The following is a 12,646-nucleotide window of genomic DNA, read 5'->3' as shown; positions in this document are numbered from 1 at the left end:
CCCTACCAGAATATTTGAAGAAAATACCTTTTTTTAAAATTTGAAAATGAGTGCACCACAAAACAAAGACATAACTAATTTTTCACCCAAATATCAAAAATTTTCCTATACTATGAAAAATCACACCAACATATGGTATGTTAAGTCAGGAATTCAACAAGCTAAAGGGAATTGCATTGGAAATGAAGGCCAGTGGGTAGTCTAAATTGTTAGAAGAAACACCTATTGCAATAGAAAGACCCTCAGAAGAAGTAACAATGGCACAACCATGTGTGCAAGTTCCTATTGTACCATATGAAGTAGTTGCACAAATGCAACCAGTAAGTGCTAGCTATAAACAATCAAGAAGGTAGTCAAAGGTAGAAGCACCTACTACATAGAGGAATTTAGGAAGAATGGTAAAGGTTAAACAAGAAATTGTAAAGAAAAGGGTCAAACATACCACTACTAGACTAGGATAGAGAAGAAAAACCATGCAAGTGAGTAGTTTTGAAAGCTTAGAAGATGAGACTGAAGATAGATCTATTGAACAAGATGTGCAAGAAGCTAAGACAACTGTAGGAAAAAAGGCATGGATACCAAAGGTAGAGAATCTGAAGATGCAAATTATAAATGATGATAGTTTTGTACAGTTAAATAAATTTTATAGTATGTATATCAGTATGCATAGGAGGCAATTAGAGAATGCCATAATAAGAAACATGATTTTGAGGAATAAGAGATTTGATAGAATTCAGAATAAAATTCTTGAAGACCTATAATATAATAGGTTGATTAATAGGAAGAGAAGAGTGGTAGAAGAATATTTGAACATGAGGATCACATCCATAAACAAGTTATGTGATGTTGGATCAAAGGAAGGATTTGACAAAATTTTGAAGGGTATTAAGCCCTTGTTGTGGAACAAAAGAAGAGCAATTCTTCTAATGGGAGGCAATTATGAAGAGGTTGGGCAAGAAAAAAAGGAGGCAATAATAAAGTACATGTCCTCAGTGCCTTAGGAGAGTGTGCAAGCTAAAGATGATAGTCTAGTGTATGTGGAAATCCATACATCTTCCAAGGAAGAGGAAGAAGTAGAGGAAACACAACAAGCTCTATCACCACCTCATATTGTTATGGGTACTGAATCCATGCAAGTGGATAGTACACACATAACTTTGGACACTAAGGAGAATCTATTTGCAAGGTATGGAGAAAATATTGTTGGCAATATCAGAAATATCACTGATTATTCCAATTCTGATGATGAGGAAGAAGAGAAAAAGAAGAAGGAAGAAAAAGAAAAGAGGGAACGTGAAGCACAAGAAAAGAAAAGAAGAAGAGTAAAGAAGAGAAAAGAAGAAGAGGAAAAGAGGAAGAAAGAAGAAGATCATGTGAAGAAAGAGGCAGAGGAAAAGAAGAGAATAGAGGAACAAATGATAAAGGTATGTTATACTTTTAGCAGTGTCAGCAACTGGAACATCAGTAGCAACATCTATTCCATCTGATGATGAAGATCAGAAAGAATAAATGGGCACCTTGAGCAAGTTATTTAAGAAGAATAAAACTATTAAGTCTTCGGAGAAGACTCTTGCGGAAGTCTTGAAGGACATGCAAAAGACAGTTTCCACAATTGTAGAAAATCTAGACTTGAAGGCCAAGGAAAAAGAGTTGGTGAAGACCTTTGATGGGTAATTCTCAACTTTGGCTGAAGTAGCAAGAGTGCAAGTGCAAACAAATCATGAAGTAGCCCTATTTAACATAGTGTGCACCAATGTGCATAATGATTTAAAGGCACTTGATGGAAACATCAAGGAATTGAGAAAATGTATTGTTGAAGGTAAGAAGTTATATGGATAGTGTGCAATGTCTTACACTTACCTATCAAATATTGATGCAAAAATCAAAGGCCATACGACTGAGCTTCAGACACTCACTGTAAGATTGTAGCAACCTAAGATCAGAATTGAAGATTCTATGAATGACATTAAGAAGATCCACAATGCTATCAGAAGAATTGAATGTGACAAGGAGAAGGTAATAAGAAGATTCTCCATTCTCAGAGAATATCTGGCACCTAAAGTTATAATTTTTTATAGGCAATTGGAGGAATATCTTTTAGCAAAGAATTCTTATGACAAATTTGCCTATACTAATCTGAGGGTAGTCGAAGTGGAATCTTAGGAACTTTGCACACTCATCAGTATATCAAATATAGGCAAAGAAAATTAGAAGAAAGACTTTACTAGACTGAAGATTGATTTTGCAGATTGCATATCTAGAATGACAAGTTGATCAACAACAGACAACAAGTTTTTGTGATATAGTTTTAGCACCTTTGTCATTGATGTCAAAGGGGGAGTATTTTTTAAAGAAAAATTTGTATAGATGTAAATGTATATGTAAGCAGGAGCTTATGTATGTATTAATGTAAAGGAGTGATAAGGAATGTAATGATCGATCAAAACATGAATAAAATTGTTATGTTTTGAAGGCAATTTTTGTGTAGCTACTTTTATTTGTTTTTGTATGTATGACATCATTGTGGGACTTAGCCAATTTTTCCAAATGTTTCTATCAATACCAAAGGGGGAGATTTTTGAGAATATGGTCATACAGATGTCCTGATGGTTGTCATTTATGGAAAAACATATTAAGCATTTCATAATCCATTTAGAGATAAAAACTTGTCTAAGTATTAGATAGTTTGCAACATCATAGAGTATAGATCTTAGGAGTACAAATGATGTGCGGAGAGTTAGCTTATGCATAGTTGAGGAAAGTTTGTGACATTTTCATGATAACGTGTACTAGTGTACATGTGTGTACTGACAATACAATGTAAGTTATACTAGGATTAACAATGCTGGTATTTAACAGTGTAGAATAGAGTGTGGTAGCAAAAAGAGTTGTATGGCTTTAGGAATTATTTTGGTTACAAAATAATTACTAAGTTATGTTGAGCCAAATATGTGGATATTTTTCCATAATTTATTTTATATTATGTCAAGCATGTGATAAGATGAAGGTCAATAGTGCAGAGTTTTGAGATTATGCAAGGTATATGTAAAGATCTTATCTTGCGCAGATATTGGGGCAAGTTGTGTGATTAGATGTGACATGTGAACTATTGTGAGAACTATCTACGAGCCTTGTGTGATGCAAAATCTGATGTAAGATCAGAGAAAGTGTGAGTTATAGTAGCAAAATAAGTATTGTATGTATACCTATATTGTGAATGAATTAAATTGCATAATTGCATGTTAGTGCATTGGGCTCTTCTTGCATACATTGTAATTATTCTACTAGCTCATAATAGAGTTGCAGCAACTCCTAATAGGGTTGAGGCTTCTAATAAGGCCTAGTACTCTTACAAGGACTCGAGACAGTATATGTACTTCATAGACTCCTAACATGATCAATATCCTTAACAAGATCCTATTATTTAGTGAATCATCTAGTGGGTATCATCCCCACCAAGGTTTTCCCTTGGCTCGGATTTCCGTAGTTAACAAATAATGGTGTTATGAGTTCTCTATGTATATGGTTATATTTACTGTTCAACATTTTTGGTTTACTTTCATATGCAAGTTATGAAGTAATTAACAATATTCAATTGTGGGCAAAAGTTTGTAAAATACTAATTCACCACCACCCCCACCCCCTTAGTATTATCTATTTCTAATGCCCTTAACTTTTCACATGCCAAATATCTTTGTAGCCTTTGCTATACCAAAAGAAATCTTTGTGTTGCTAGAGAAATTGTCTAACACTTAGACAATTTTCTATCTTTCACTGTAGAATCTTCAACAATATATTTTTCCATCTCATCCTGAGATATATGTTGCCATAATGACAACTCTAACTCATCTTACTTAGCCATATTTCTAGCACTTCTTTGATTTGCAAATTGTGCAAAATAACAAAGGTATTTTCATTTCATAGACTAAGTATTTGAAAGACTTATTGAAGAGATTTGGTTTAGAGAGTTGTAAGCATGTTGGTATAGCTATGGTAACTAGTCATAAGTTATCTAGAAAAGATAAGAAACCCACCGTTGAGAAGAAGTACAAATCCATGATTGGAGGTTTGCAATATTTGACTCATTCAAGACCAAAGATAGGCAATGCAGTTGGCATTATTGCAAGATTTTAAACTAATCATAATGAACCACATTATGCCGTAGTAAAGAGGATTTTTTAGATATTTGAAAGGTACACCTAATTTTGGGTTGTGGTATGAAATATCAAATGACTTTACTCTATGTGCATATATTGATTTGGATTGGGTAGGAAGTATGGATGAAAAAAAGAGTACAAGTGGTGGAGCATTTTTTTTAGGAGGAAGATTGGTTTCTTAGCTAAGAAAGAAATAAGATTGTAGCTCGAAGGGCACAACAAAAGAAGAATATGTAGTAGTAGAAAACAATTGCAATTAGATCATGTGGATGAAACAAATGTTTAAGGATATTAGAGTTGAGTTTACTAAACCTATTTTCATACAATGTGATAATACAAGTACAATAGGTATGTCTAATAATTATGCTCTACACTCTAACACAAAGCACATATCTATAAAGTATCATGTTTTGAGAGAGAAAGTTATAAAGAAAGAGATCAAAATGGGATATGCTAGTACAAAAGAGAATATTATAGATATATTTACAAATCCTTTATGTAAGGATACATTTGAGTATTTGTGAGGTATGCTTGGGATTATGCCCCTACCTACTTCAGAGTAGATGGTGTAGAGTTTACATTAGTCTACTAGTACAAAGCACTATTGTTTATATGGACTAAATGTTGATGCTTCCTCTATGGGGGAGTATCTACGATTAAGTTGAGTCATGAAGGACTCTAGGTAATTGATATTTCAATAGTGTATTTGGACACATAAGATGATTGAAAATATTGAGCAGGAGATTGTCATAATGATGCCTTTTTCATTGATGTCAATGGGGGAAAGAATACATGAAAAATATTTTCTATTAATAGGGAAGAGAAGCATCTCCTAAGAATGGGGGAGAGTTGTTCATGAGATAAAGAAAATATTGATGTCAATGAGGGGAGTATATCAATGGGAGAGAAATAATACTGATGAAGAGTTATTCTTGAGAAATTTGAATTTGAAAAGATGAGAGAAAAAACAACAACAAAGTTGTTTTTTGTATTCATGGCACTTAGATATTTTTCATCTATGTTGTCATCAATGCCAAAGGGGGTGATTGAACTGACATGAATGTTGATGATATTCCTATGGGGGAGTATCCTAGCATTCCTGGAGCACTTGAGAGATTGTTATAGTGGTTGCATGTTGCATTTATGACTTTTTTTTGATGATATCAACATACTAGTTATTCTATGAAGATCAACAAAGCAACAAACAAAGATAGAGACCGTATGATTCAAGAACTGAAGATGAGATCAAGTGAAGTTGAGGAGATATTCTACATAGTGTCCCAATGACATGGCTAAGAACACATGTATAAAGTTGAAGATTGGTGATATTTATTCAAAATTTACAGAAGACAATATTTATATATATAGAGTTCTTAAGAAGTGGTTTTTGGTAATCGGGTTATATCTCCTAATGGGGATAGAATCTAGTTGAGCATAGTTAGATAGGGATAGAAGACATCTTGATGATGGCATTAGTGAGTGCACAAATCCTGAGGTCACACTTGTAAAATATTTGTAAAAACTATGAGCGGACAATGTTATATAATTATGAAAATATATAATTTAGGATGTATAGTGTTATCTTAATGAGGTCCTATTATAATTATAAATTGGAAAAACTTCAAGGTCAACTCAATGAATTATTTTGAGGACTTGGTATAAAAGAAAATTATTTTCCTTGTGATTGTAGAGAGTAAGTATTGTTTTGAAGTAAGAAAGTCAATTGTAAGTGTGAGTTACATGCAAGTAAGTGATCTAAGGGATTATTGTGATGTGAGCTTGCAGATCTCGTATTAAGATCTAAGAAATTTTTGGTGGTACAAAGGCATGGAAAATGAGCACATTGATTACATTAGGTAGAGAGTGTTAGTGGATAGTTGATCATTTTCTATTCTTATCAAAGGAATAATATAAAGGCCAGTTGGACAGTTAGTTTAGTGTTCTTTCCCCTAAAGCTATTTGAACTATGGGTCCTTCTACCTTCTACAACTCCTAAAAGAGTTTGCACAACTCCTATCAGGTTTGGAATCTCCTCACAAGGATTTGAGGTCTCCTAACAAGGAATGATACATACTAAATATATTTCATTGGCTCCTAATAGAGTCCATCCTCTTATAAGGAACTTATATATCAGTACATCATTTTGTGGGTACCATCCCCACTGGGGTTTCCCCTCTTATCAAGGGTTTCCCTAGTTAACATATTTGGTTTTATTGTCTATGTTTATTGTTGTTTATATTGATCACATGTTTGAGAATTAATAAGGTTTGTAAAAGTTGTGTTGATTAGATAACTCATTGCATTGATCCTAATTTTGAGATCTAAAATATTTTGTGTATGCCCTGTTATTAATGGGTTTGTGGCATTGAATTATTTAACCCTCCACTTTAGAGAAACCTATCTTGCATTAGAAAAATAATCAAACAATATATGTGTTTGACATTCCAATATAATAGATGAGATCGCCTTAGTTATTAGTTAAAAATAAATCCTATTCTAGTTATAAACTTGAGATCCACCTTGAAAATTCCTACTAAAATATATAAAATAGAAAATAATAACTCTTATTTTTAAAGACAAAATTCCATATAGGGGAAAGTCCTCAGTTGCCATTAGGGGCTTCAAAATTGTGATAATGTTTTCATGTTTAATCCCAATTACTAATATTAAAAGAGTCCTAGAAATTATTGCACATGCACCAATAGCTAATCACACATGTACTAATAGTTGATTAGTTTTTGGCTTTTTTATTTGGTCAATGGCACATTTGTGCACTACTATTAGGAATTTCATAAAATGTACTTGGAAATTTGGCCATAAGTACTGTCATTTTTGAGTGAATGACTATACGTGTAAAACATATTAAGCAATCGTTGAAAAATGTAATTTTTTTATAATTTGGTGTTCGACAATCTCTATAAAGAAATCTATGAATACCTAGATGTTGAAACCTTACCTTTAAGATCTTAGCTCACATTGTCAAAACCCAAGACAACTCTAATACACCTTGTGAAAGGTGGATGGACAAAAATAAACTAAAATGAAAAATACTCAATGTCCTACAACACTAATATATTTCATTAATCACTTGTCCATATCAAAAACATTACAAGATGCCTCTATTTATAGAGGTCTTTGATTGTTTTTGGAAACATCTAAATTGATCGACATAGAACAAATAATCTTTTCTAGAACTATGTACACATAAATGACTTCTAGAACTTTACCTAACCCTAGTCATCAATCCAAGAATTTCTAGAATGCTCTATTATGCTTTTACATTTCATTTGAGGGGAAATTACACATTCCAACACCCCCCCCCTAATTTAAACCTCAAATGTTGTTACATACAAATCCAAATCCTTTCTTTTGCTTGTTGCCAAAATACTATTTTCCAATAATCTTCATATCCATTAATTTCTTCATGAATAATGTGTTCCAAGGCTAGAGCCTTTAATTTCTACTAACATTTTGTCAGCAATTAGCTGCCAATGATTTACTCTTTTCATAGGATCCATTGATAATCTTGCCCCATCTGTCACAAATGCCGATGATAGGATTAACTAATAACCTTGATCAAATTCATTTCTTCTTTCAACTACCCCTTGATAGCTTCATATGTTACAAATGGTGACAGGGTTCTCCAAATAACCTTGCTCTGCAAAATAAAAAAATCTATTTGTTGTCACAAATGGTGACAAACAAATTCCTTCCTTCTTCAGTTATCCCTTGATTGGCTGCTTCTATCAAAATAGGTGATAGGATTCACCCAATTAATCTGGCTTTGATTCGTCTATCACAAATGGTGACATGATTTTCTTAACCTTGCTCTGATACCACTTGTTTAAACCTAGGACAACTCTGATACACCTTGTGAAAGGTGGATGGAAAAAAATAAACTAAAATATAAAAAAATACTCAATGTGTTGCAGCACTAATATATTTCATTAATCATTTGTCCATATCAATTACATTTTGTCCATATCAAAAACATTACAAGATGCCTCTATTTATAGAGGTCTTTGGATTGTTTCTGAAAACATCTAAATTGACTGACATAGAACAAATAATCTTTTCTATAACTTTACCTAACCCTAGTCGTCAATCCAAGAATTTCTAGAATGCTCTATTATGCTTTTACATTTCATTTGAGGAAAAATTACACATTCAAACACACATACATAAGTACAACAATTTTTTTTAATAGACATCCAACCTACAATTTAAAAATTCTAAATAAACAGTATAAGAAACTTTCCCCTAACATATATAAAAAGCTACTCCCTTAGATACCACGTTCAAGTTTTATTCTTTTTCCACATTTGGAACGGGGCCAAAAATTGAACCTATATGAGCACTCTCAACACTACATTGAGACAAAAAAATCAACATACTAAAAGTTCAAAAATCAATTGAAGCCAACTAAAAGCCCATTGAGTATTTTAAAATGGCTTAAATAAGTTTAGATTTATAAAGCGTGGGACACCTCATGGCTCCATTACGTAGAAGAAGGAAAAGACGCGGCGAGCATCTGACGTCCCTTCTTTTTCAGAGGTTAAAAAGCCGTCTCGCTTACTCCAAAGCAAACCCTAAGAATGTTAGGGACGCAACCTGTATATTCGACCTTTATATTGAAAAGGATAACCTATTAAATAAGATTTTGCAAGGAGTGGAAGAATACATCCCAACTCCAACTCCGACTCTTTTTGCGGCGAATCGGTAAGGACGATGCCATTGTCCTTTAAAATTATAAACACCCTAGACGTTGCTTTCACTAACTCATCACTTTCTTGGTGCAAGAATCAGCATCCACCCATGCACCCCAAAATACTAGACCGTAATAATTACACCTGATAAAACTTCAAATTTAGGTTTTAAGGATAATTTGCACCATCAGAATCAGATTATGATATGTTCTTGTATTGGATTCCAAAACAATGAAAGCTTAGGACCATGATTATATGTTTAAAGGTTTGACACTGAAGAATTTATTGGGTAGTGGACAAAAATATGTTTTTGAGTCAAGTGGCTATTGATTTATTGGTGGAAATGCTTGGTTCAAAAGGAGACTTTGATTCTTCTAATGTGCGGAAGCCCCACATATAGAAGATGAGGTCAGATTCTAATCACAGACAAATTTAATGCAATGTTTATCCGACCCAAAAAGAAATTGTTTTTAATTGTGTGGTTTTAATCAGTTTTTGTCCCTGTTGTTACCAAAGAAATCTGAATTGGAAAAATTTCATGAGGTATATGTGGCGTATAGGCAGTAAATCTCATATGTGGTAGTTTGGGAGGGTTCTTAGAGAGGCCGTACTAAGCGAGAATAAGAACTATTGGACTAGCGAGGGGACTTTTGAAGGAATTGGAATCGTTGGCACTTGTTGAATATGGCCTTTTTTTAGTTGGTCAGAATGTTCTTGCCTTGCTCATTAGTGAAGGTGCAGAGTACGATTCTACCAAGAAGAATCAACTTTTCATCATTTTCTCTAGTTTTGGGAAAGTAAAGTATAATTGATGATCTTTCTCATGTGAAATCTTTGGAGTTCGGAAGAAAGATGATAAAGTAATGAAATTCTGAGCTGGGTCTGATTCTCCTCTGATAAACACGACACATGGTTAGATGATGATTATATTTACATACCCACCACTTTTTATTACTTTGTAATCTTCCCTTAAATTGGGTGTTAATTGAATTCTCTTTAATGGCCTTCTACTGTTATTCTTCAACTTGCACCATTATCTTTTTCATTGAAGTAATTGCTCTCTTAGCTTTTTCTTTCAATTAATTGAACTTTAGAATAGCTGTCATTGTTGGATAGCTCAGAAACAATGGATTCTCTTGCGTGATATATTCCTGGGCCAGATTTGAAACTGAAAAGCACAATCGAAAGTTGAAGTTTGTTTGATATGGTTAAATATTGTTGAAGTGGTCTGATATTCTAAGCACTTCAAAGGCAGATCCCTTAGAGTTCTGGAGGAAAAGATAAAATAAATCTTTATTCAAGAAGAAGTAATTCTCTTTATTCTTGTGGGGCTCATGGAGAATTCCTAATACAATAATTTATGCCCACCATATACATTCCCATAGAAACAAACATTGGATTGTCATAATGATAAGCTCTGAGGCAATTTACTTATAAACATTTGGGTTTTCTTCAGTCGGTTTTATTTTGATCTTCTTTAGGAGCCCATAATTTTCTGATATCTATTTTCTTGTAGGGTTTGCTTTGGGATGAGATGGATATAACCCAACAGGAGATCTCTCCCTGTGAATTAACATTGGAATGCAAGCCATCTGCAAAAAGATCTCACACTTTCATTGGAGATGAGACCCAGCAACTTCAAAAGTATCTGCGAGGACTGCAAGAGGAGCGTCAAAAAATTAGAGCGTTTGAAAGAGAGCTTCCTCATTCTATGCAACTTCTTGATGATGGTAAGTGATTGATTTATTCCTTATCAATTACCAATTTATTTGAACGTCTGATTAAGAATTTGCACATCAGAATTCTTTCCCACAAAAAACTATGCATTGTTGTTTCTAATGGTGGAAATCCTCAGCCATAGAGGCCTCAGAACAACAGCTTGGGAACTTTGAGGATTTTAAACACCCCATGAATGAGGAACACAAATCTGTACTCCAAGAATTCATCCCTGTAAAAAAACCTAGCTGTGAAGAATCTGTAGTAAATAAATTTGATCGAATTGAGGTGAAGGGAGAGACTTCATATACAACAAATGACATGCCCAACTGGATGATCTCACCTCCATTATGGAGGAGCCACAACGATGAAATTAAGCAGGTCAGCAATTATAAGGATGGCTTTCATGAATTTCAATTTCCAACTTTCCCAAATGAGATTGTAATCTAGTCTTTTTGGTTACTTTGCAGAATAGTTTGAACCTGAAGCAGCAGGATTCACATTCACAGCAAAGCTTTTATTTACATAAAGCTGCTGGAGCATTTTCACCATTCTCAAGAGAACAGAATCAAAGCCCAAGATTTCTGCACCCGGATCAATCATGTGGTGGACTGGAGGTTGATAGCCTTGCAAAACCTAACTGTAAAATGGCGGTTAGTTTGAAGAATAAGAAGGATGAAGATGATAATGGATTCAACAAAATATCTGCAGTCCAAGAAGGCAGTGTTCCAAAGACATCTGATGGTGCCAACCCCAACTCCAACACATCACCCACTGAATGTCAGAGGAAGCCTAGGAGATGCTGGTCTCAAGAGCTCCACAGAAAATTTGTTGATGCTCTTCAACACTTGGGTGGATCACAGGGTTAGCTAACTCAACTTTTTCTTTTCATTCCTTCATGACTTCTTTTCAGTAGATTTATACATACTCCTAGTAAATGCTTAAATACATAATCCTAGTAAATGCTCATATAAAATTCTTGTTTGCTATGATTGAAATTTGTTGGAATCCACAGCCACTCCAAAGCAAATCAGAGAATTAATGAAAGTAGATGGGCTTACCAATGATGAGGTCAAAAGCCATTTGCAGGTCTAATCTAATCTTATCCTTGAAGCATATTTCTCTACTTTTTCTTTTGACATGCGTATCAAAAGTTTGATTTATATGATTCATGTGTTGATTATTTAATATGCAGAAGTATAGGCTGCATACAAGAAGGTTAAGTCCTCCTGTGTCCACCATAGGTTTTCAACCTCAAGTTCCTCCTCACTTAGTGGTGGTGGGAGGCATTTGGGTTCATCCAGAACATGCATCTACAAGGAGTCAAGGTCTTTACACTGCATTGCCTGCTATACAACATGGCCATTTCTTCTGCCAACCTTCTAATTCTGCCATTAATGGAGGAGAAGACTTTTGTCATCAGAGGATTAATACACCACTATATGAAATGCAAGAAGAGCCTCGAGGATCACCTCAATCATGGGGTGTGGGAGTCTATACAAAATCTAAAAGTTTTGACATGAAAGAAGAAGACGAGGACAGTGAGAGAGGAAGTGATGAGGTAACAGGAAATTTTGGGAGGGGACTCTCACTTCGCCGCTGTTCACAGTAAGAAGAAAATAATGAGAAGGACATGAAACTCGTTAGAATTCCACCAGATTGTTGATAGACATTCATAAATATTGTCTTGTCAGATGTGACTGATATAATCGGCTTCGGGAATGTGTATAATATTTCACAAAATGGAAAGTAAAAACTTTGGTAGATGTTGAAGATGCTTACGGTATTTGTTTTGAAGGTACGAGCGTATGTACATATATATAATATTGAAACTTGTATTCCGTTTCATTTGTCATTTGGTTTTGTCATTTGGTTTTGTATGATTTGGAACAAATATGTTAATGAGTGAGATGTAAGTAGTTTTTAATCTTTTTATATTTATCTATATTTTATTTCATTTATCTTTATATGTTTGTTAGGTTTATTTATAGATTTATTTTAACATATATTATGATATGATATTTTTTAATAACAATATTTTTAATGGTCAATATGTTGAGTCTATTT

The 12,646-nt window shown here is 33.9% G+C and overlaps 1 protein-coding gene across 3 annotated transcripts; it reads left to right on the top strand.

Moving 5' to 3' along the window:
* The first annotated feature begins 9,526 nt into the window (after positions 1-9,526).
* Positions 9,527-12,434, top strand: LOC149533529 (transcription factor HHO2-like). Of its 3 annotated transcripts, none has more exons than XM_089806738.1 (6): positions 9,527-9,775; positions 10,380-10,593; positions 10,719-10,960; positions 11,050-11,443; positions 11,595-11,668; positions 11,775-12,434. In XM_089806738.1, the coding sequence occupies exons 1-6, from the start codon at positions 9,773-9,775 to the stop codon at positions 12,189-12,191; spliced, it is 1,344 nt and encodes a 447-aa protein (XP_089662864.1). In that variant the 5' UTR covers positions 9,527-9,772; the 3' UTR covers positions 12,192-12,434. The 3 variants fall into 3 exon arrangements, with proteins under 3 accessions (XP_089662864.1, XP_089662865.1, XP_089662863.1); XM_089806739.1 differs by lacking the exon at positions 9,527-9,775 and adding an exon at positions 10,032-10,170; XM_089806737.1 differs by lacking the exon at positions 9,527-9,775 and adding an exon at positions 10,199-10,285.
* The last annotated feature ends 212 nt before the right edge of the window (positions 12,435-12,646 follow it).

The sequence above is a fragment of the Cupressus sempervirens genome, chromosome 10 (genome assembly GCF_028749045.1).
Source record: "Cupressus sempervirens isolate cs-2001-9-10 chromosome 10, ASM2874904v1, whole genome shotgun sequence".
NCBI classification, from domain to species: domain Eukaryota; kingdom Viridiplantae; phylum Streptophyta; class Pinopsida; order Cupressales; family Cupressaceae; genus Cupressus; species Cupressus sempervirens.
The sequence above is the reverse complement of the archived record's forward strand: the minus strand, read 5'-3'. Positions and strand labels throughout refer to the sequence as shown.